At 42.9% G+C, this 23788-nt stretch overlaps 1 protein-coding gene across 6 annotated transcripts in view; it reads right to left on the bottom strand.

Moving 5' to 3' along the window:
• The window catches only part of AFF3 (ALF transcription elongation factor 3), a 538469-nt gene that overhangs the window by 398779 nt on the left and 115902 nt on the right, over positions 1–23788 (bottom strand). For 4 of the 6 annotated variants that reach the window (XM_033124714.1, XM_033124715.1, XM_033124713.1 and 1 more), the window contains exons 3-6: positions 17718–17792; positions 15254–15374; positions 13952–14264; positions 13437–13822 (exon numbers count right to left, since the gene is read on the bottom strand). In XM_033124714.1, coding sequence (XP_032980605.1) covers positions 13437–13822; positions 13952–14264; positions 15254–15374; positions 17718–17792 — 895 coding nt within the window. The remainder of the gene's footprint in view (positions 1–13436; positions 13823–13951; positions 14265–15253; positions 15375–17717; positions 17793–23788) is intronic. The other 2 variants (XM_033124717.1, XM_033124718.1) reach the window with 2 other exon arrangements.

The following is a 23788-nucleotide window of genomic DNA, read 5'->3' as shown; positions in this document are numbered from 1 at the left end:
TGAAAGGCTCACAAAAAGCATGCGAGATAAACCGTTATATATACAACCACCGATATAAAGTAAGAACTCCTATAGGGCAAAGGCTGCTTGTTTTTCCACAATATCTACTCGTGCCTTTTCCCAAAATAATAAAAAATTGTATCTGGACACATGCTCACCCAGCAGAACAGCTGGATGCATTTCTCACCCTTCCCTGAAGCTAAGATTGGCAGGTGACTAATTCTGATCCATGGGATATGAGAGAAAGCGGTTTGTGCTCCTTCCAAGTTGAATCTTTAAAGGGGAGGATATGCCCTCGCTTTTCCCTTCCCTCTTCCAGAAGCCTGGAAAGGAACATGGCCCGTCTTGGATCATGGAGATAAGCATAAATCTCCTCTGGGTGGTAGAACAATAGGAAAAAAAAAGGAGCCTAGGTCCAATACAGGCTGTCATAGGACAAAAGCAGCATACCATCTCAGACTAATAATGAAAGAAAAATAAACCTTTGCCTTGTTTTCAAGCCACTCATTTTAGAATCCATTACATGAAGCAATACCAGGCTCTAATTAATATCTAATAGAGATGCTTCTTTTGCTGAGTGTTTTGGTACTGGAAAATGCCCGTTTAAAAAAAAAAAAAAAAATTAATAGTGTAAGTAGAGGAAAGTTTGATTTCTAACCTTTTCAGGAAAAATGAAACACTGAATTATGACAATACATTAATAAAAATGAGAATTAAAATGTTGTAAATTCTTAGAAAAGAGTGACTTAAGTAATCATTGGGTGTGGCACAACTTTGTAAACAAAACTTTGATCATGGGATAGAACTAATGAAAAAAAAATTAGAGGCAGTAAGAAACAGAAGAGACAGCAAAAACTGAATTACTGACACACAGGAAAAGCTTAGAAAAATAGTGAGTGCACGTGAGAAAACACAGATTAAAGCAATCAGAAAAGAACTAGTAGATATGAAAGAAAGACAAAGATGATCCAACAAGAGGGTAAATCCTTTAAGAGGCAAATCAAAAACAGGATGTGCAAACGTTTGCAAACAATATTTAAAAAAAATCCCCTGAACTAGAAGAATGAACTTGTCTTGAAAGATTGAAAGAGCACTCCATGTTTTAGGAAACATTCAAAACTGAGATAAATTTTAGTTAAAGTACAGGAAGTTAAAGAAATAATTCTTTAGTTATTCAAACAGAAAAAGAAAACCATCTATAAGAAGAAACAAGATGGGCATTTTAGAAGAACAGCTCAAGAGAGTTTCCAAATTTGATGAAACCAAAGAAATATAAAGAAAGAGAGAAAGAGTGTTATCTGGAATAAAGTTCATTGTATATTTGAGGGTTTTTTTCTGGATGGTGAAAATTGAGTTGATTTTTAAATTTCATTTTTCTTTTTTATTTATTATTTACATGAGCATGGAAACTGTTAATAAAAACAATGGGTAATTAAACAGAAAAATATCAAGAATAAGACGGAAAGCAAATATGCCAATATATTAACAATGATCAATTCTCAGTGGTGACTTTCTAACTTCCAAGTATTTTTTTTTTGATAAGAGGAAGTGGCCTTGAAAGAAGAATTCGGCAGGCAAACTAGGAAAGGATAATATTCCAGGCATAAGAAAAAGAGAAAAGTATGGAAGAAAATGCCATGCTTAGGAAACAGCAAGAGGTCTGGAAGTAGACGGAGAGTAAGGCGGAGTCAGATTATATGCTATGCTTGCACTTCATTCTGGTTATTTTCTTTTTTTGTCATTGATTTACCTAATATCATTTAAACCAGTTCAAGCACAGTTGTCTCTATTTTTCAGGTGCAGAAATTCAATGTCCAGACCTCAGAGAGAAGAAAATAATTCACTACTGATCTAATAGGACCATCTTCTAGAAGAAGACCGTGCAAAGATAACTGGGAAGAGGTCCCTGACCTCAAGGTGCTGACAATATACTTGTGAGATCAGACAGACACAAAGAAAAGTAAGTAACAACACATCATCGTAATACAACAATCATTGACACAATAAGAATACAGAAGAAAGGGGACGCTCTTCAATGGTTGGAACAGACTATAGAAATGGCAGAATTTACACTTGGTCTGGAAGACAGGATGGAGCATTTTGATTTAAGATTTCTCATTTCACAAGAAATTGTATAGGATCCTTACCTATAGCTACATCCAACTGCATAAAGATGGAATACTTGTCTTTTTTCTTACTGAAATTATAAAGATAGACTAAGTAATCAGCTATGAAGGAATTTGACTATTTGAAAAAGTAAACAAATAAGACTTAGCTTACATAAAAATAAATTCCAGATACAAAACTTTTCATCTAGTTCCCCAATGGTTTCATATTACGGATTTAACTTTTTACTCTATCTATGGAAACAGTCTTTTAAACCATAATTACAAAGAAAGAAATCAAAAGAGAGAAGATACAAAATGTAATTTCTCCATTATAAACAAAGGTTAATCAACAAACAGGGAGAATGACTTATATTTAGGAAAGGTCAATTTTCTTAATGTTTAAGAAACTCGTAACTCAGTAAGAAAAAGTACTAACACTTCAACAGAACAATGGGTAAAGAACGTGAACTAAATTCACAAAAGAGTATATATGAAAACCTTTTGTTCACTTTAGAATAAATGAAATGCCTAAGAAGTTTTCCTTGGAACATATCATATCGACACAAAATTTTCTTATTAAGTTCACTCATTGCAGAATAATTTATAATAGTGAAAAAACTGAAAACAGCTTACATGCCCAACAAAAGGTTCTGTAAAGAAATTATGGTGTCACTGTAGGATAAAACCAGTTGGTTTCACAACTGAATGTGATACAAAGGCAGGCCATAGACTAAATGTTGCCAAAGATTGTTGAATGGCACGGTGAAGTGGTTTGGTATGTGTAGTGCAGGGGATCCTGCCGACTTCGCCATGTGTCGTGCGGGGTGTCAGGCGGGGTCTCTGGTCCCACTCCCCACATAAGAACGCAGGACATGGTGAGGCCAAAAAGGAACACCCACGGAGCCATAGGTAGGGGAGTCACACCACTATAATCTCGCTGGCGGCTGGGTTGGAGACACAGGAAACAGGAACAACACAATTCTCAACCCTCACTGTGCCGCTTGCAGGCTCAGCCACCATCTTCTTGCTAGCCCCCATTTGCTGCTAGCCTAGCCATGGCAGTTATATTCATGGCTAATGGCTCACTGGTTACAGCTGACGGCCAACTAGCCACAGCTGCTGGCCATTTGATCACAGTCGATGGCCATTTACTACCTGAACCAGCACCTTTCTATGTGAGGCCGAGAGCCTGGAAACTGCTTTTTGGGGCTCTGTCCCCACAGTATGTAAGGAAAATAAAGGGAAAACAGCCATATATAACAGCTTCATCCCAATTCAATAAAGAAGGTCTAATATAAAAAAAGAACAAGAGGATCTATACCAAAACCTTCACTGTGATTATTTCCAGATTGCAGAATTATAGGTGATTTTTTTTCTCTTTTATGTTCTTAATTTTATTCAAATTTTTACAATGAAGATGTATTACTTTCAAAGTCTTTGCTGCCCTTTGCAGCAAAACTTCTGGAAAGGGTTGTCATTATGTAATGTCTCTAATTTCTCTTCTTGATTCTCTCTTAAACCTGCATAGGCTTTGGCCCCCAAAACTCTCCTCGAGGTACCTGGTGACTTTGACGTTACTAAACCCAATGTCAGTGTCATATGATGTCACCAAACCCATAAGACACTGGTGATAATTCCCTTCCTTTCTTGACACCCCTTTCGTGGAAGCTTCTAGATACTATGTGCTGTTCTCTCCTACCTACAATCACGTCTTCTCTGTCTCCTTGGCTGATTCCTTCTCTTCCCACTAGCCCCTGATGTAGGAAGGCCCAGGGCTCAGCCGTCTTCCTGAGCCCCACTCACTCCCTGGGTGACCTCACCCAGCACACATATGCTGACAACTCTCAAATCTTCATCTCCAGCTCAGATACAGATTTCTTCCCCCACCAAACTCCAGACTTCTGGCTCCAATGCGAGTGCCTACTTACCATGTGCACCTGGATGTCTAACTGACACCTCAAACTCAAGAAGCCCAAACGAACTACTGTTCTTCCCCGCAAAATTTTCTTCACACGTAGCTATTTCCGCCTCAGGTGAGATCAAGTTCTTTCTTTCAGTTGCTCAGGTCAAAGATCTTTCCTCAGTTCCTCACTTTCTGTCATCCCAGCTGCCAGCAAACCTCACTGGCTCTCCTTCAAAATATATCCAGAATCCAGGCTTCTCATCATCTTTGCTACCACCTGGGGCCTCACCACTGTCATGCTCCTGGAGGTCAGGGCAGTAATCTGCCAGCTGACCTAGCTCCTACCCCTGCCTCGTTCCAGTTTATTCTCAGCATAATTCTCAGCAGTTTATTCTCGGCCAGGCTGATGCTTTTATTACCTATGTCAGATCATGACTCTGCTCAAACCCCATCAATGGCCCCCCATTCTCACCCACAGTCAAGCCAAGTCCTTCCTGTGGCCTGAAGGCCCTCTCCCATTTCCTTCCTCCTTGCACGCCCCACTCCAACACTCGGGTTTCTTGCTCTTCCAGGGCAAGGAGGCATTTCCCCACTTAGTCTCTGCTCTAGAAGTCCCTTCGACCTGGCACTTTCTTTCGCCAGATGCATCCCTGGCTAAATCCTTCACGTCCCAGCCTCACGCTCTTCTTGTTCAATCCTCACTTTCTCAGAGAGAAGGAGAAGTACACCAACCTCCCTTTTCAATATTGCACTGGCTCCCTACCCTCCAAGCCCCTGTGCCTCCCCCAGACCCCTTTCCTCTGCTCTGCTTTGTCCTTTTTCCGTAATACTTATCACAAACTGTAAAAGTCAAATGGTAAAGGAATGATTTAGATAGGCTACGATGAAGCAAGCGAGGCTACCCTGAACGCGCATGCTGAAATGGACTTGAATGTCTGTCTATCCGGAAAGCGGCGGCATGGCCCTGTAGGAAGAACTGTCTGAGGGGCACGATGGGGACCTAACCTACAGGCATTAACGAATAAAAAAGAAAACTGAAATAGCCCACCATTTAAAATCCCAGTGGGCACAACTAAAGCTAAGAAGTGTAAGTTACAGACAGTTTGGTTTGCAGGGTGGCATAAGGAAGGGTGAGAGCAGTCCGAAGATGGGAAGGCAATCGGGGTGTTGTAAGTTCCCTCCCAGCCATAGGGTTGGAGCACAGACAGGATGAGGCTTTATGGGGACATCACAGAGAAAGGTTCCACACCCCATCACGGATGCTCTCTGTGAGATTTTCAAGGCATCTAAGCATGGGGCGGGGAGGGGGACGCTGATCTTTATTTGTTTTCAGGGCTTGTAAAAATAGCTGAGTGCATATATTTTTCTATTTTCCACTGTTTATCTTTCTGTCATACAGATTAGGGGTCAACCATTTTCTGCCTGTTAAAGGCGCACCAAGGGCTTTGTGGACCCCAATGCCACGTAACCAGGCTTATTTTTGAAGGATGTGTCTGCAAGACAACAAATACACAGAGCTCCACATAAATATGTGGATTATGTTTGCGTAATATGAAACAATGCATCCCCATGAATAAGAGAAATAGATATTGTGACAGAAAGAGGATCAGTGAAGTATACAATGACACACAGAGAAAAAGGGCCATGGGACATTGGGGGGGTTCGGTACCCAATGAAATTAGGGTTGCCTCTAAGAATTCCACGTATTCTAGGCCATTTTAAGTCCATCGAAATGCAATTCATGTGGCAGAAAGTTTAAAAATTGGGGCCCTCTCCTGGAGTCCCCTGACCCCCTCGTCCCCCTCTCCTTGCTCCCACCTCCTTTCGCTACAGCTCATGTCATGTGACCAGAGAACACCAGCGTCTGCCTGCAGCACAGACACAGCTCAGGACACCCACTACCCCCAAGCCAGGGCTTCTGCTCAGGAAAACCAAACAAGAGAGAGGAAAACGATGCAGAGAACACACTGCTGGCACAGCCCCTAGGTCAGCACACAGCAGCACGGTTTATTTTACACAGGCTGTGTTTACATACAGCAGTAAATATGGTTCCCATTTCTCTCCATAACAGCAGCTATAAATTATATGATGGAAGGGTTTGGCTCCTCTCTTCCCATAAAAGGTTTGGCGGGAATTACTGAAGCCCCCGAGAGGAGATCAATGATTGGAGAGAGTGACTTCTTTCACTCATATCCTTGAATGAATGAACTAATTCAGCAAATCTCTATTGAGCACCAACTACGTGCCAGGCACAGCTGGGGATGCTTCCATAAACTAAGTAGTAAAAACGAGACAAAAATCCTTGCTCTTAAGGCACTCATATGTTAGTGAAATTCATCTATCTCATCTCGATTTCCAGATTCTGAGCTCTCACACCATCTAGGGTTGAGCACATAAGGTAAGTGTGAAGCAAATACAGCTACTATAAATAATTATAATAATTATAATGAGTTATTATTGTGGATTTCATTGAGTGCTTACTATGTGCCAGTCACTACTGTGAGTGCTTAGTTTATTAAGCGGTCATAAAAATGCTACTGAAAGGTACTATTACATTGAATTGTGTCCCTTGCAACTTTAAATTTTAAATGGAGATGGGGTCTTTACAGGGGTAATCAAGTTAAAATGAGGTCATTAGGCTGGGCCCTAACCCAATATAACTGAAGACCTTTCAGAAAGGGGAAATTTGGACAGAGACACACATAGAGGGAAGACGATGTAAAGACCCAAGAGAAGACAGCTCTACAAGCCAAAGAAAGAGGACAGGAGCGGAGCCTTCCCTCACAGCCCTCAGAAGAAACCAACCCGGCCAACACCTTGATTTTGGACATCTGGCCTCCAGAACTGGGAGACGATTAATTAGTGTTGTTCTCGGCCAACTGATTTGGGGTACTTTGTTATTGCAGCACAGCAAATGAATAAAGGTACAACCATGAGTCTCTGTCACAGGCAAAGCCACTGAGACACTAGGTCATCTGCCTAGCAAGTGGAGTGAGAGTCAGACTCAGACAGTCTAGCTCCAGCAACCACACTCCTCATTCTGCTCTAACGTCGGCCCATTTGTGGCAGAGCGATGGATCCTGAGCAGCAGGAAGAGTCCGCTTTCCTCCGCGAGAAAGGTATTACTGATGCCGGCTAATCATGTGGGTGACTCCACAGCTCAGCCAATTGAATGTGCCATTTAAAACTCTGTGGCTTCAAAGAGTCACTCTCATACTTATTGCCTGAAATTTTTAACATGTTTCCTCAGACCAAATCTTGTTGATTCTGTATTTCACTAAACTGAAAATAAAGCTCAAGAGTGATACGGTCCATATATAGACAATAAAGGCTCAGAAAAGCCAAGTACACAGAATAAGAGAGAGAGAATTCTATCCCAGCCTTGGCAATAAAATCTCAGGGGGAAGAGGAGGGAAGCATTAAATGAGGGAGAATTATGCCATTCAGACTATAATCCAAGACCATCTTCATCTTCAAGATTTCAGTAATTTCTAACAAATACCAAAAAAAAAAAAACTTTCAGAATTTCAGTTTTCTTTTTCCTCCCACCTCATCTCTCTCTCTCCTTCACACACACACACACACACACACACACACTCTTCCAATAATGTCCCCATTTTTCTATTTTGTTTGCTGTTGTTGTTTTAGAGCTATCCCCAGTATTTCCCAAATGCTTACTGCATTACCACTGTGCTTAGCACGTTACATACTGTATCTCATCTGCCAAGCAGATATTATCAATCTCTCCCCTTCACACAGGAGGAAACAGAGGCCCCAGTGACTGCTCCCGCCAGAAGGCTCACAAGTGGCAGAGCCGGATGTGAACCCCGTCCTTGCTGGTCTGCAGACCCCGGACCCTTCCACTGTGCTCTGCGCCTCCCTGCACACCTGAAAGCTTGCACACGATTTCCGACCCAGGACGGATGAACTACAAAAGAAGCAGCTTTTCTTACTGGGCTGTAGAGTGACACTGTTCCAGGGTAGGAGCGATGCTGGATCACACATGTTTTCAAGTAGCTCCAAACACAGAGGGGTCTTGATTAGCCCCAGGGTTGGAGTCAACACAGAAGATTACAGTTTAAGGAAAAGCAGCCCGTAATCTGTCCAGATGCTTTCTGAGAGAGGAAGCTTTGTGAGAACTGAGAAAATATACAGGGAAATTCAAGTGGGGTCTGCTAACAGCCTCCCCTGGGGCTCCGGGTCCTGCCCTCAATGCCTCTAGCTCTGGGAGTCCTCTCCCACCTTACAGCTAGAAAAACCAGCTTTATAAATGACTCTAAAGGAGCAGTGAGAAAAAGGGGGTGGAACAGGGCACCAGCTCCTTCACACAACAGGACACATTTTAATATGCGTTCTTCAAATGTTTCAATAAAGGGTTATAGAAACTGAAGTTATTTTTTTAAGTGATGAAGTGCTTCAGCATTTAGGGCCCCGCTGGCTGAACATAAAAGTACCAAAAAATATGGAAACACTTCCACTTGCCCGCCTTCGCGACGACCTTCAGAATGACCCTTCTACGATATGGAAAACAAGCGCTTTCATCCAGCATCTGAGATCAACGTTTTGAGTTGTCCCTCTTCTCCCTCTACGCAGGACTGAGGAAGTTCTCCACGTCCTTGCGAAGAGAGTGGAGGACATGTATTCTGTGAACAGCAGGGAACGCAGAGCGTGACCACTTGGCTGTGACTAAGCCACACTGCCCTGCGCATGTGGCCTCTGTCTGCAGTGACTCCAGGAGGGTGGAGGTGAGGGTGACGGAGAGCAGGGGGCCACAGCAGATGGGACACCCGTGTCTCCAGCCTGGCCACTCACCCTCACTTCCTCAATGAGCAACCAGACAGCATGCTTGGACTAGAAAACATTCTACATCTCAAATGTAATTAAAAACCTGAGACTGGCATGAATATGTAATGTACACATTGCTTTTCAGATGCCTTTTTCGTCCGACAGGCTGGTGCCGACTTTAATTTGGAAGAAATCCATTTTCATACAAAGGTAACCAAGAGTGACAGGAAATAGGAAGCCTACACCATTTATCTTCTGTGAACTTTAAAAAAAAAATCAGTTAATTGCTTTTCTAGGAAGCTATTTTGTAGAATCACAGTACTTTATCTTCCTGTTCTTATTCGTGGTATAAATGGTGATTTTAAAATGCCCGTTATGACAGTGCAATGGTTAATCAATACATCTTATATTATTTAATTACTTATTTTAACAAATAAACTTCTGATCAACCAAAAATGGTGACTCTGTTCTTGCTGATGAATTTTCAACCACGACTAAAACGCCTTCTATACAGTGATATTCAAATTTAAGTGTCTCTTGCCTTATCACTGACGAAGCTAAGGGCAGCAGCCACTGGCTTGCTCCCTTCCCTGGCTTTTCAAATGCATTCTATTTTCAGCCATCAGAGCCCTCTGCGTGAGCAGTTTCAAACCACGGCTATTTATTAAATGAACAGCAAACAGAAAGTAAACTGTGTATGGTTTGGAATACCACTGCGGAAGCTGTAACTTGCCAAACAAACGAGTTCATTGCCATTGAGACCCATATTTTGTCCCAGGGGCACTGTATATTAGCTTTTTCAGAGAATTGTCCAAGTTTTACCTTGCCTACATCACCTAGAATTAGATATTATTTTTAAATTCTACCAAGTTTGAGGCTAATATAAAGCACTCTCTTCAGATCTAAAATCATCATTTTAATAATAATGTATCATTAGTCCATGAGTCAAAGACAGAGATACACTTTGAAGCTAATGGCACATAAGCTTCAGGGCCTCCTGAGCAGAGGTTTCTCATAGGCTCCAGGAGGGGCCTTAGCAACGAGTTACTATTTGTGTTTATAAAAATTTCAAGTATAAGATGTTTTCTGTTCTTTTGCTCCTAAAGAAGACCCCATCCCACCCCCAAGATGGTATAAATTTTAGATCCCACAAAACCTGTATCTGGCCCTCGAAGTAAGCAGTTCCTAATGTCTGAATCTTGAATTACACCTTAATGGCAAAACATTGTGTGTGTGTGTGTGTGTGTGTGTGTGTGACAAAAATAATTCACTTCATTTGGAAATAAGATTTAGTGTGCCCTACCCTAGAATGTTCTAGAACGCATGCTTCAGTCATTCATTAAGTCCCTTGTCTCTCATCTAACAGTAGTCACCCTTCCGAGTGACACTCCAGGGAAGGTTCACTTAATGAGGGGTGGCGCCAAGAATAAGAGACTCAGCTATAACAACAAAAATATGTTTTTCATTAAACACAAAACTGAGCTGGAAAAAACAGTCAAGAGGCAGGTGTATCAGTTCAGGAATTCCCTTGAGGTCTTTAACTTCCACATCAAATTGCACTGAATTTTTCTATACTAATTACCTATTATTGAAAACCAAAGAATTACAACAAATAATTTGCCATGGCAGCAGATAGAATGCAGATGTTGCAAGGGAAAGAATGAAGAATTTAGAAAGTGTAAAATCAGGCAAAAGACATTCACGAATTCTCAATTTTTAAAAACGACAATATTTTTCTACCACAAGGATTATGAAGGTAAGGGAACTTTCCTAGGGCTAGAAGGACATTTTTAGATTTAATTTGGACTATAAGTGACAGGAATCGCAAAGTAAAAGCTATGTGCTGGCATCTAATTTATTCAATTCATTGTAAATTTCTCGGAGGCCCAGATCACATCTCAGATTTTTTTTCGATTTCTCACGTCACATGACACTAGTCCCTGGTTTGATTTTCTCATGTGGAATGACCTATACAATGCCTACACAGCTATATTTGCACCTTCCTTGCCTGACGTCATTGTTACCTAACACTGCCTTTTAGCCCCCAATTCTTCATACTGTCATAATGAGTCTTGCTCTATAGCCAACATCCTGAAAAGGTATAGTCAAGAAATAAAAATATTTTTTTTAAAAAAGAAAGAAATGCAAGTTCCCTTCAGGTCATTCCCTCTGTCAATTTCCCTAAAAAACACATTCCCTACCTCACTGGAAGTCAGTCAATACTATTGAGACGACCTGTTCTCATTGGTGGTATCTGTGTAAACAAATACAGCCACGAACATTTTTTAAATTGTTTGCCACATTGAATTGTTTTATTCACTCCAAAAAATAAAGCAAATAACTCCCTCAAAAGTAGAATCTGATTAGTCGGTAATGTTCTTCAGTTTCTATGTTGTGATTGTGGATTTTATAAACTTGCCCTATAAACACTGAATGATATACCCGCCAAATTTCTTAATCTCTTGGAGGAATGTAAAAAATCCAAAAACAAAAAAACCCTTTGAGTTTGAAGGATAGGAAATGTAACTTGCAGGTACCACCCTGCTACTAACTGGAACACAGCCATTTTGATAGTGGACTAATTAAACACAGCAGTGTTACAAAATTCAAATTACCATATGTTCCATACTATGCAAAGCTTTTTGATAAAGTAAGAACTGTATATCTCTACCCCCAAAAAAATTCACCAATTACAACTTTGTCCTGTGAATGACACTTCTTTTCACCTCTTCTCTGTCGATGCACGATTGCTCTCTTTGAAGTACTCAGTATAGAATGTTAGGAAGGGAGCAGGCTGCCTGGCTCCATGTCATTACACGTGGGGGAAGTGAAATACTTCCTCTATAAAAGCTCTAATGTCTGTCTAATGCCTGACTCTCTAGCTCAGGCGTTTCCCTCTTTCTGTGATTACCAAACACTAGTCCCGGTCATTCCTGACCTGGGAGTCCTGGAAGAGCACTCTGAAAGTATCCACGTTATTAGGGACATACCCAAATACCGAATGAAAACTGTATAGTTATCTGTACAAGGCTAGCCCGGAGATCAAAAACTGGCTTTTAACCAGAGCTTTATCAACTCACTGGGCTCCAAAGTAATTAAATTATTAGGGAATAAATTTGAAATTTCTTTTGTACATAATAATCATCTTAACAAGGAATCAATTAGGATTAAAATTATAAAAGGATTCCTGATGGTTTCAGGCACTGCTGTTGAAGGATAAGTCATGCTTTATTTGCCATTACAGGTCATTTGATAATGATGACAAAAATCAAAGAGCTTGATGAATTTTGTAAGGTGGTACCTATATGTGTCCTACCAACTTTAAGAAACATGAATGCTTGCAGAAGTTAGAGTTTTACTTATATTAATTCCTAGTGAACACTTTCTGGGGTCCATCATTAAAGAATAATCACAAGAAGTTACTGGTGTACATGCCATTAACTTCCTCAACAGAACCTGCGTACACATCCGCGTAATGTATTGTTCTCCCAATTGGTGCATGGTGCTTTCTCACACGGTGCTCAGAAATGGTCCGGCTGTCTTGTGAGACATGTGAGAAGAAATACCCAATCATTTGTTTCATTTGGTCATTCAATCAAATTAAGATACAAAGAATATTCCATGTTTGTTACTCTATCTTTAAAAAAGTATCCAAAAAAACCCCAAAACGGAACAGTTCCTACGTACAGTGTTCTAGAACTCACCTTTTTATTTCAGTTAGTATACCACGTTATCGCAAAGCACGACACATGCGCAGTCATATTTCTTCGTCATGTGCTCGCGACAACTGTCATCAATTTGGAACACACTGTAAGATGTGCTTCTCTACCACAAACCTTCATTTTCAATCCAGATTTCTGTTCAAGAGACTAGTCATGTCCTCTTTGCTATCTCTGTGATTATGTGACTGGCTTGTTTTCAATTCTAATATTCCATACATCCAATCTACATATTTGAATAAACCCTTTAGAATAAAAATCAAAATGCAAATCAGAAGAATCTGAACTACAAGATTTCACTAGATTCACACAGCGTCAGATTTTTTTTTTTTTAACAGGGCAAAGGGAGTCCTTACTTGACTGACATCAATGGACCTGGGTCTTAAATACTATAATATGGATGGGACAAGTGATATATTTGAATATTCACCATAATCAGCATTGAATCGTTTAACAATTAAAAAGTCATTCTGAGGTTAACTTTGTGAAGTTTGTCCTGGAACAATTCAAAACTGACCACAATGTTAAATTTCTGAACTCTTTTACATGAAAGTTAACCTCTTTACATACGAAAAAGTACAGCTTTTGAAGTCCTTTTATTTCTTCTAGTGTCTCCTATTTCTGTCAACACTGGCTTGCACAATATCCCCTGAACTGTATTAAAGAAGACATTTCTTTCTGAATTAAGAGTCACACACGACTGTATTTGTTGGTCCTTATAAAACGCTGATTCGAAGCGATTTGAGATTTTTAAGACAGCATTATTTATGTGTACATCCTCCCTTACTGACTGCTACGAATCCCACCACATGCAGTCAGTCAAACACTGAAATAAAGAAACGTGGGAACTGAATCCACAGCTGTCAGGTAACCACTCAGAACTACTCAGATACGTGTTCGCAGAAAGAAGACAAGACTCACCTCCGTCTGTTTGGGGATGCTGAACTTAGCAAGCTTGGCCTTGGCTCTGGTCGACTCCGACTTGGTGGCAGGGACACCTCTGTAGGACGTGCAGTGCACGCTGGTTTCCGTGGATGACTTCAGCTTCGGAGACTCATCAGGGGCCTGATCTTGGCCATCCATGGGCCGCACGTATGCGGTCGGTTTCTGCTGAACCAGGCTGGGTTTTGAAGCCAGGGACGGAGGAAAGTTCTGAACACAGTGTCCACTGCCGCTATGCTTGGCTGCCATAGCAGGTGGCCTTTCCTGGGTCTGAAGACCCACCTCTACGTTGCAGACTTGTTTGGCCCGTGGTTGCTGTCTGCCAACACTATCTCCAAGGAGGGTCCTGAGAGAGCCCTGTTGTGCTGAGTTGGAAGAAGGAAAAGAAGAGGGAGGTGAGGATAAGGAGCTCGACACACAGTGATGAGGCTTTTTATCATGGTTCTCTGGCTTAGCGGGTCTGTTCAAATCAACCACCCTGTGTCCGTACTTACTTGCTCTCTGTTGGCCATCGGGGGGCGGGTGCCCAACCTTCTGCCAGCCCACGGTGGTCCTCTTACTCTGCTGCACGGGGACAGCTGCTGGTGTGGAGGATGCAGTGCTGCAGACTGACGAGGGCTGAGGCTGGGCTCTTGATTCGGGGACAAAATGTTCATCCATCTTGTTCACAGGAGCCTGAGCAAGCCCAGGCTTGGGAACGCCAACTAGGTGACTCTGATTGGATCTATCAGTTAAAAAGTCTTTCATTTCATCGTAATTGCCGAGCGTATTCTGGATCCGGTTGGAGAGCTCGTCCCCCTTGTTCGTCTGGAGAAAGAAAAACATACCCTCTTGTTAGAGACAAAGGAAACATAGGAAACCGTGGAGAGGGACCTAGACGGACCACAGAGCCAAGGTCGCCGCGTGCAGAATGAGGGCTGAGACATGAAATCAAACTCGCCGTCTCTGAGGCCATCTGTCAGCACTCTGCGCTGCAGCAGACCCAGAAACCGTTACGGGCCTCACAGGACACGAAGGCCCCCATGCTTGGCCTGTGCGGCCGCTGAGGATATCAGCACGCGCCCTGTTGCAACTTCACAAAACGGTCCAGATAAGGATCTCCAGGATTGGGTTTCCTTTTCTGTTTTTCCGGTCCCAGCAGAAGCTTTTCTTGAAAATTCAGATTTGGCTCAAATTGTTCTGCTTCCAATTTGTAAATACGTAATTATTCTTGTCAGAAACCCCAAGTGACAGGCAAGAGAAGTCAGAGTGAAGGGTAAAATGGGCATGGGGCTAAATGTGCAAGAAGCCAGGAGCCTGAACTACCTACAGCTCCATGCAGCCAAAGACACCAGTGACATCTGGGAAGATGCCTCACTTGGGAAGAGAGGTTATATTTCTGGCCTTTGGGTAAATGAAAGACAATCCCACAGTTTCCTTCTCATCAGCCCTAGCAGGTACCCTAATACTAGCATGGTCCATGTGTAACAGATATGTAACCCAACCTCTTTTGAGAGTGTTTGTTTCCTAACACCTTAGAACACAGAGCAGATGTCACTGACTTTGAAAATCAATGCAGAGATGAAGTCTACGTTATTCATAAAAATCACAGCAAGTTACACTTCACTGACAGAGTGGCCAGTAAAGACATGTGAACTAGACACCACGCTTTGTGTGGGAAGACCCCATTCTTAGCGGCTGAGCCATCTTCCTTGGTCTAACTAAAGTCTGGTCAACTCTTCAAGTCAAGACCATCATCCGGGGGTTAGAGGTGCAAACGAGTGAGGGGTGGAGACGAACAATGGAAAACCATCTACCTTATAGGGTTCACTGAAGAGGGAGTAACTTGAATTAAATGTGCCATCATCCTGTTGAGTTTCCTGATTTCTTCTTTCTCGTTCTTTCCTCCGTAACACATTTCTATCTGGTTCATAGACACTGCATCAGAGAAAGAAAAGAGAACAACCCCACACACAAAAAATTAAAGGCTAAAGCCCAATCTCACATTCGCCCGAGTACAGAAGTCTGGTTCATGGACAATGGTGACGATGACAAGAAGATGGATCAGACTAAAGCCATTCTACTCAAGCAGGATGGGCTCGTGTGTCTGATAATTACATTCTCCAGGAAGAAAAAAAATCCTTAGGACAAGTTCCAACCGGTACTCGACCTCTCTGCCTGACATGGGAAAGAGGAAATAGCTAAGCAACCTTGACAGGGAGAGACTAAAAGTAATCTTCAGGCAGACGGTAATTATTGCGACGTGTAAATAGAAATTATGAGCATAGTTCCTCTTATGACATAGCCTCCGAGTGTTATATGGGAATGCTCTTGTTCTTTTCTTTCTTTCTTTTTCTTTTTTCGCATGGCTGTGTTTCTGTAGTGATTCTTTCATTAGCGAACTCCCTAAAGAGCTGTTAGAACTCCATGTTGCAGTGGCTTTCACAGCTGTGAGCCTTCTTCTGATCTCTGCTAATCAGTCAAGTCGTCAAACTAGGACAGAATCAACTCTTCCTTCTGATATATTTGACACTATCACTCCTCCTAACCATGAAAAATGTGCCAGGAGGAAGTGGTGTGGGCAATGGCGGGAGAGCACGGAAATTGAATTATGGTGTGTCATCAAGGAACTCAGCCTTTTTGTTGAAGAAAATGAGTATCTATTCTCCTAAAAGGCAATTATGAAGTGACCAGACACCAGAGAACTGGGAGGACTGAGGAAGAAACAGTGTTCTTTCCCCCTAACAAGGAGAAAATAAAGGGCCTAATTCAGCTAATAATAAGGAAGTGACCCATGTAGTGAAGGAAGGAAATACACTGGTTTGTTTTTTTTTTTTTTTCCTTTTTCAGCCCAGTAGATAAAGAAATCTGGCCTTGGTGTAAACACAGAACTAACACTAGCAATTGTAAAGACCTGACACGTCCCTCAGAATGCGCACTGTCTTCATTTCCTGGCAGAAGCATTCGTTTAAGAGGCCTTATCATCACCTTGCTTAGAGCTCCCACTTGGTCCAGCGGGCAGATGCCTGAGCTGGGATCCAGGGCAACCACCTACTGACTGTGGTTCGCCCCCAGCCACCGAAATGATGATGGGAAAAGCACATGCTCTCTCCGCACCCCAGTGCCTTCATTACAGCGCAGCGTGTTTCACGGTGGTGCTGTACGGTTTAACCGTGAACACAGTCCATAAAAAGGGCTCCAGAATGGCTTTCAGTATCAAAATCCAATGTACTGCTATTAAATGTTGTTAATAACAAAAGGATCTGTGGGTGTTCGAAGGAACTTGTAGAAATAGGAAGGTTTTGGTTTGGTTTGGTTTGTTTTTTCCAGCTAAATTGCTACCCTGAGTAAAAGAGAGACTATCTGTGTCACGTAGCTGTAGAGGACACAAATAAAATAATCATAACATAAATATCACGTATCCTCCTAGCTCTGCCCACATGGCCAGAATATACTTGAAACTTGCTGTTTAAGGGACGACGCTAGGCTGTGTTTCTAGCAAGGCTGTGAGACACTGCATTTCAATTTAAGAGTAAGGAATGTTAAAATACCCAGAATATGCAGCCTGTTATCATTTTGATTCATCCTTAGTACATTAGCCGAAGTTATTAGATTTGGGAGTCCAACCAGTGACCTTCATAGAAAGGGCAGCTGAGCCACAGCGTCACCAACGGAGAGGCTCACAGCTCCAACATGGCCCACGGTCACTGAGAATTCTCTGGGGTGGCTGTGGCAACCCTGACTTACATAAGGGAGGCACAAGATGGAAACGACACTCAGTCTCGGAACCAGGCTGGTGGTTCAAAGGAGAGGGTGTGACTGTCCCTCCCTGGTTGTGGACATTCATAATATGAAACCCCCCGCTTTCATGAAGACTCCATGGATTTCAAATGGAGACTTCTGTAAGGACACACGACTCATGCTGTGGATGGACATGAAGTGAGCTTTAGCCAAGAGGAGGATTCTGCTTTCACCATTGACGTGCTAACTTTCAGACCAATTCCAGCTCTTGCAGTCAGGAAAAAAAATAAAACCTTGCACTGCCAGCATTACACTTCTTCTTCCCCTCTCCAGTCTGCACAGCCACCTGTGAGGCGCCTACTGTGCGCAACTCATGCACAGAGATGCCCACAAACATGCTTGCTGCTCTCAGCCAGGTCAAGCCAACCAAACACACAAGACTGGTGTGATGTACGAAGTGACCTCATGTAACATGGAGCGGGCAGGGGGCATTCAGGATGACTGCGGGCTTCCGAGACGGCCCCATGCCCGAAATAATACCTCCTGCACCGGCTGGCTGACGACTGAAATTCCACCACTAGCGAGTCGTTCCTCTGGTTTAAGATGTCTTCACCCCTGTAAGAAACGCAGACACCACAAGAGGGAAAACACTTTAAACCTGTGTCTTCATGTGCCTGGGCTTGTCTGCTTTCTTCCCCAGGGCCAGGAGGCAAGGATACAAGGACAGCAGCGTGCAAACCGGAGGCATGACAAAAAAGGAAGGGATGATGTGGAAGGCAGGAACAAAACAAATCTATCAACCCCTGTGCTGCAACATGGCTTAGATGTGTGAGACAAAGCCATCTGGGTAAAAGCCATATGAGGTAGGCAGATACCGAACTCACTGCAGTTCCAGGGTCAGGCGTAAGGGTCACTTCCGAATATGGAAAAATTGGAGGTAGGAGGAAGCTACTCTTCCTTAATTAAACCTGCCTCATTTCCCAACCCCTTTAAGCTTGAAGGTAACCAAAAGCACCCCACGGGCAGCCCACTGCTAGCTAAAGTCCTCTAAGGAGGTCCTATGGTTTCTAATACTAAGAAGGACTCAGCACCGTCAGGAACAACCGTACATGACCTCCTAATAGAAAGGAACTGGCCATCTTCTATGAGACCACCTCAAGGCTCGTGCCGTGCAGCAGCCTCCACACCATCAGATGAAACCATGATGACGAAAAATGACAATCACCCCTCCCACCCGCCGCTTTCTCCAGAGAGGACAGGAAACCCCTGGAGGGTGTGACACTTCTTCCATGTCTTCCTTCCCAGCTGTTTCTCTTCCCCTTCCGTGATCGGCAGCCCCGTCGTTTCCACCGAGCATTCAGCTCTTCCTAATGGCAGCCCACCCACTCCTCATCCTTAACCAGAACCACAAGCCCACGTGTCACTGCAGGCCTAGGAAGACAAATGTTACCTGAGTAAAGAAAATGCCATTGTAAGAGAAAGTCTGGACTTGCCATCCCCCATCTCTCCCTAAGCATCTGAACTTTGATCTCTTCTACTAACACTTAATGTTTCGACTCATAAAGAGAGTATCTCCTCTACAGCGAGTCCACCATTCCACTAATTGCGTGTGAAATCTATGCAGGTCTTCCCAATCCTGCAGAGTGCCTTTCTCTTGATCTGTCACCATTAAAACTCAGCCTTCTTCCCTCCTCTGCCATTTCGACCATGTGAAGCCCATGCCGTTGGCGTTAGAAGCAAAGGAACCTTTCCCACGACATGCTGCTAGTCAGGTCAGTTTCCCTGGGGACGGGGACTGAAGCGGTAGAGAATTCCAAATCCTGGCCTGCCAATATATATATGTCAGACTCAGTAAGAGCTTTGTGTTACGAGCTATGCTTCTTTGTTACCAGCAGATGGTAAAATTTCTATCATCTGTAAAGTTGTTCCTGATTTCTGTGAGAATTATAAGAATCATACTCCTCAAGTGTATGTCACCAAATGTATTTATTTATTTTCCAGGGAAGTGGAGGCAGCCAACTGCTACAATATTATTTATTCTTTGTTGCAGATGTATAACATTTCAGAAAATGGAGCTTTTAATCAACTCTTTCTAAAAGACACTGAATTTTTGAGTTTAAAAAATAGTCTATGAAAAATGTAAAAACTTTCTGATCATTTCCCATTTATTTGTTTTTAATCTATAAATTGAAGTATCGTGTGGGGCTCAGGTAAAAGCCAATTATGGAGTTAAGTTGGAATAGATGTCCAAACATGATATTATCGTCCTTTCCAAAATGAGGATATTCTGGATCAGATGGTATCAGTAGCGAACTAAATAAGGATAATACCTTTGAACCAGATGGCTTCTCCCTTCCACTGAGCTCAAAACATTTCATATATATGTCCCTTAATTATAGTTACAATGTCCTTTGGCGAAAGACAGGTTAACTTTTTTAAAGATCACGGAACTCAGCATAAGAGTTTGACCATTCAGACGATGCCATAAAGAAGACATCATGTAGAAGGAAAAGCAATGTCCAAAGTACTAAAATACTTTCTTCATGTCTATCTGAGGAAGAGGTACTGTCCATGAGCCACACGGCGGCCACACTGGCTACTCCCTGATGTCCATCACCTTAGGGTTAATGAAGAGTGAACATGAGCCCCAGAGCAGCAAAACAGGACAAGGAAAACAAAGGGAAGCTATTTCTCATGCAGAAAAAACTAAAAGGAGAATTCTGGAACAAAGGCTGGGCTGTTAGAATTTTTATATTCCCAGAACAAAAGACAAAAGTCAGTCTCTCTCCACAGCACGCACATAAAAGGGATAACCATGTAACATATTACAGAATACTGGAATAGAGGACAGACGAATGAATAAAGAAATTATAGATTCTAACGTAAGCCAGCTAGGGCTGATGGTATCACCTCTGCCAGCAAATCCCGCCCATTCATCAGCCTGCTCCGATCCCGGCCCAGGGAAAGATGCTGGGGATCGTGCAGCCCGTCCTGCAGCTGAGCCCCAGGTTTGACCCAGAGACCCCCACTGGCCAGGAGAGACGGCTGTCCTCCTTCCTGCACTGATGCATATGCAGCCGGTTTCAATCTGAACATTTGCTCCAAGCAAATTGCATTTGCCATGGAGGAGGCTGACAGCCAAGGGTACGCACAGCTAATTGCTCCCCTTGCCTAGAATCAGCATGTTTTCTTCTTAAAGACAAAACAAAAACCCACCATTTTCCTACCTACTTGTGTGTCTCCAAGATTGGGGTCTAGGAACAAGTCAATTCGATGAGAAGAAAATGAACCTCTCACCTATTTCTGAAGAAAGTTATGTTCTCCATGTTTAAAAAATACTGTCCTCTTCAAATAGCAAATCGAAATACCATTCACTTTAGTCCAAAAGCATTTCCTGAATGCCACGGTGTTAGATGCTGGCTAGATGCTGGCAACACAATTAGGGCTGTGACAGGCCTTTCCTGCTGCTGAGAAGCTGACAGCCTAAGGGACAGGGGAGAAGCGGGGAAGGGGACAGGAGCCCATTCTAAGCTGAGAATGCCGATGTCATGTGGTCACGGCACCGCAGAAGGGAGAACAGGGCATCAGGGTTGCTTTCTGCAAGAGGTCACCTTCGAGGGGGGTCTTAGAAAAAGGCAGGTAGAGGAGAGGGCAGGGAAAAAGAAGGGCTTAAAAGTACAAGACAGATAAATTACTATCAAGTGGCCTTCGAGAGTACTCAGAGGACGTGACCCTCGACTTCCCCATACCATCTTACATCTTTAATCAGCTAGAATTTCACATTTAAGGTTCCATTTCTTTGGTTTGCTTCACTGCTAACCCGTCATTGCTACAGCACCTCGTAAGTTTACCTGATCCCTTCCTGAAAGCAGGTTTGGTTTGGAGCAAATAAGTGAATAAACTTGCTTTACAGTTTGTATCAGGCCTGGCCTTGAACGGCTTGATGCACAGAGGAGACAGTCTTTTCCGTCATGGAACATTTACAGTCCTGGGACAACATGCCAACCTGCCCCTGGAGTGTGGACTGGCAGCCACAGGACAAACAAGAAGGAAAACAGGCACTAAGTGGGGAAGAGAAGAATGTTTCCCAGGAACTCCTCCTTTTTGGAGCAGCAATAGCAGCAACTATATATAATTAAAAAACTTAAACACTACAAAATTGTAACAATTGCTTTAAATTTAATGAGACCAACTAACATCCCTTGTTATTTATAAAGCAAATAATAAAAGATCAGTAATCCTTTCTTAAGTCAGAGAAAAGCAAGGCTGCTGAATTGCACTTACAAATCCCTCCTCAGTCTACAGGCAGAGCTAGTGGACTAAAAGATAGGTGGTCAGAGAGTGAAAAGGTGAGAGAAGCAAGTCAAGCAAAGAGAAGATGGGGCTGGAATCAGAGCTTGATAAAGAGGCAAGGATTCTCCCAACTGGAGTCCTTCAAGGCCCTGAGTTGTTGTAGCATGGTGCCAGTGCTGGTGATCGTGAGGCGGTGGTGGTAGAGATGGTGAGGGTGAAGGTGGTGGTGGTGGTGGTGTTGATGGTGGCGGTGATGAGGGTGGTGATGAGGGTGGTGGTGGGGGTGGTGGTGGGGGTGGTGGTGGTGGTGGTGGTGATGGTGGCGATGAGGATGAGGAGGGTGGTGGTGGTGATGAGGGTGGTGGTGGGGGTGGTGGTGATAGCGGGTGTAGTGGTAAAGTTATTAATGGTTAAAGACTTACTGAGGAGAACCAGTTAACAGTGCATAAAACCAAGCCTAAATTTTGAAGTACATTACTATCCCCCTGCTCACTTAGACTAGGCTTTTCTTTTTGAGTCAAGGAATTCTAGTACCCACGCCTATTCACTATTTTTCCGCAACAGCATTACAACACTGGCTTATCATCAGCTTTGTAAGTGTTACCCCCAATATTATTTCTACCATGGATACTCTGAAAAGGTCAGTCCAACCTTATTTGTCTCTGACCACAAAAGTTATCTCAATTTTAATTCAATCTTGAAACCCTGAGAGCAGTTACAAATCTCTGCCTTAGGGTTCTCGATCTGTTCTACAAGAACGGGAATAGAATTGAGGGTGGTTTGTGCCATAATCACATTTCCTGTACCACAGCCTTTGTGACACTAGGAAATAGAAGGGAGTCACAAAGTAACAAATGCCCATAGATGACTTTAACCCACAAATATTCCACAGTAAACAGCCTTTGGGATGATCTATGCCATCTTCCCAGACCCATCAGGCCCATATTAAATTTTGCTAATAACAGTAACTCCCCTTATTACTACATGCAGCCACTGCACAAAGCACTTTACATGCCTTATTTCATTTACTAGTCTTCAAAACCCCAAGAGACACTATCCTCATGTACCAGCGAAGAAGCCACAGGCTTGAGGTTAACTAACTTGTCCAAGTGTCACAGCCAGTGAGCGACAACGCTGGGGTCTGAAGTCGGGCAGTCCAGCACCAGAGACCGAACTCTTAAGACCGCTCTGCTGGCTCCCCAGGGGACATGCTCACTGACAGGCTCTGACAAATGGGACCCCCATCCTTTGTGAGTAAATGCCAGCCAGGAGGGTGCTAATTTTCAGATCATGACAATTTTCAATTTGTTCTTTTGAGATCTGCTAAGCCTCCTTGGTTGATATACATTAAGAATTCTTCTAAAACCTATAAAATATAACTGGCATAAGCAATTCAAATGAATCAGCAGTGGCAATTAACTAACACTCCAGTCTTTGAGTTCTGTACAGTGAATTCCTTAAGGATTATGGAGTGCAGCTTATAATAGAATTAGCATAGACGAGTCACTGTTACAATGTGGTACTGGATACTTTTCAGTCCTTTACTGATCATTTATTGAGTCCCAACTCCATTTCTAACTCAGTGGAAATGATGGTTGCTCCAAATCTCTTTCATAAGTACACTCAGTGAGTTTTTCAAGAAATGACAGATAAATAACAGCTTTGTACATCCAAGAGTTAAATGCTTTTCCTGAGGGACCCTTAGTCTTGGTGCCATGAGAACAGACACTGGGTTCTAATGGAATTGTTCCATGACAATAAACCGCCAGGCTGTGTGACAAGCAGCTTTCAAAGAGGCTTTCCATACAGTATAAACAGCAGAAGTTCATTTGAGTTTCTTAACAGGACCTTTTCCCTTTACAATATGAAATGCCTTGGGATGAAGCAATTACTCTGATTTACCATCTTCTCCTTGGTAGAATATATAGATGCAGCAGAGTCTCACAAAAGCAGTCTCTTAACCCAATAAGACCCACCTGCAAAGTCCCTACTATGCTGTTTCCAAGAGCACACTGCCAGACAGCGGCATGGGGCTGGCCGGCATCGATCACAGGGTCCACGATGAGAAGGAGGTTCACTCCCAGGGCTTTTCATGTTAGAGCCAATAAATTACTTTTCCTCCACCCAACACTCAGTGACATTTCATTTTCACTTTACAGCATCAGTTTCTAAACTCCTAGGAATTTTCAAGCCATATACAGGAAGGCTCTTATTTTAGCGCATGCTCTGTTTTAGCCATGAGGCCCTTCCACACAACCCGGGGGCCACTCGGGGACACAGATGTGGTGGCTGAAGTCAGAGGGCACAAGGGAGGCCAC

Source organism: Rhinolophus ferrumequinum, chromosome 13 (genome assembly GCF_004115265.2).
Source record: "Rhinolophus ferrumequinum isolate MPI-CBG mRhiFer1 chromosome 13, mRhiFer1_v1.p, whole genome shotgun sequence".
NCBI classification, from domain to species: Eukaryota; Metazoa; Chordata; class Mammalia; order Chiroptera; family Rhinolophidae; genus Rhinolophus; species Rhinolophus ferrumequinum.
This window is presented reverse-complemented; position numbering and strand designations above follow the sequence as displayed.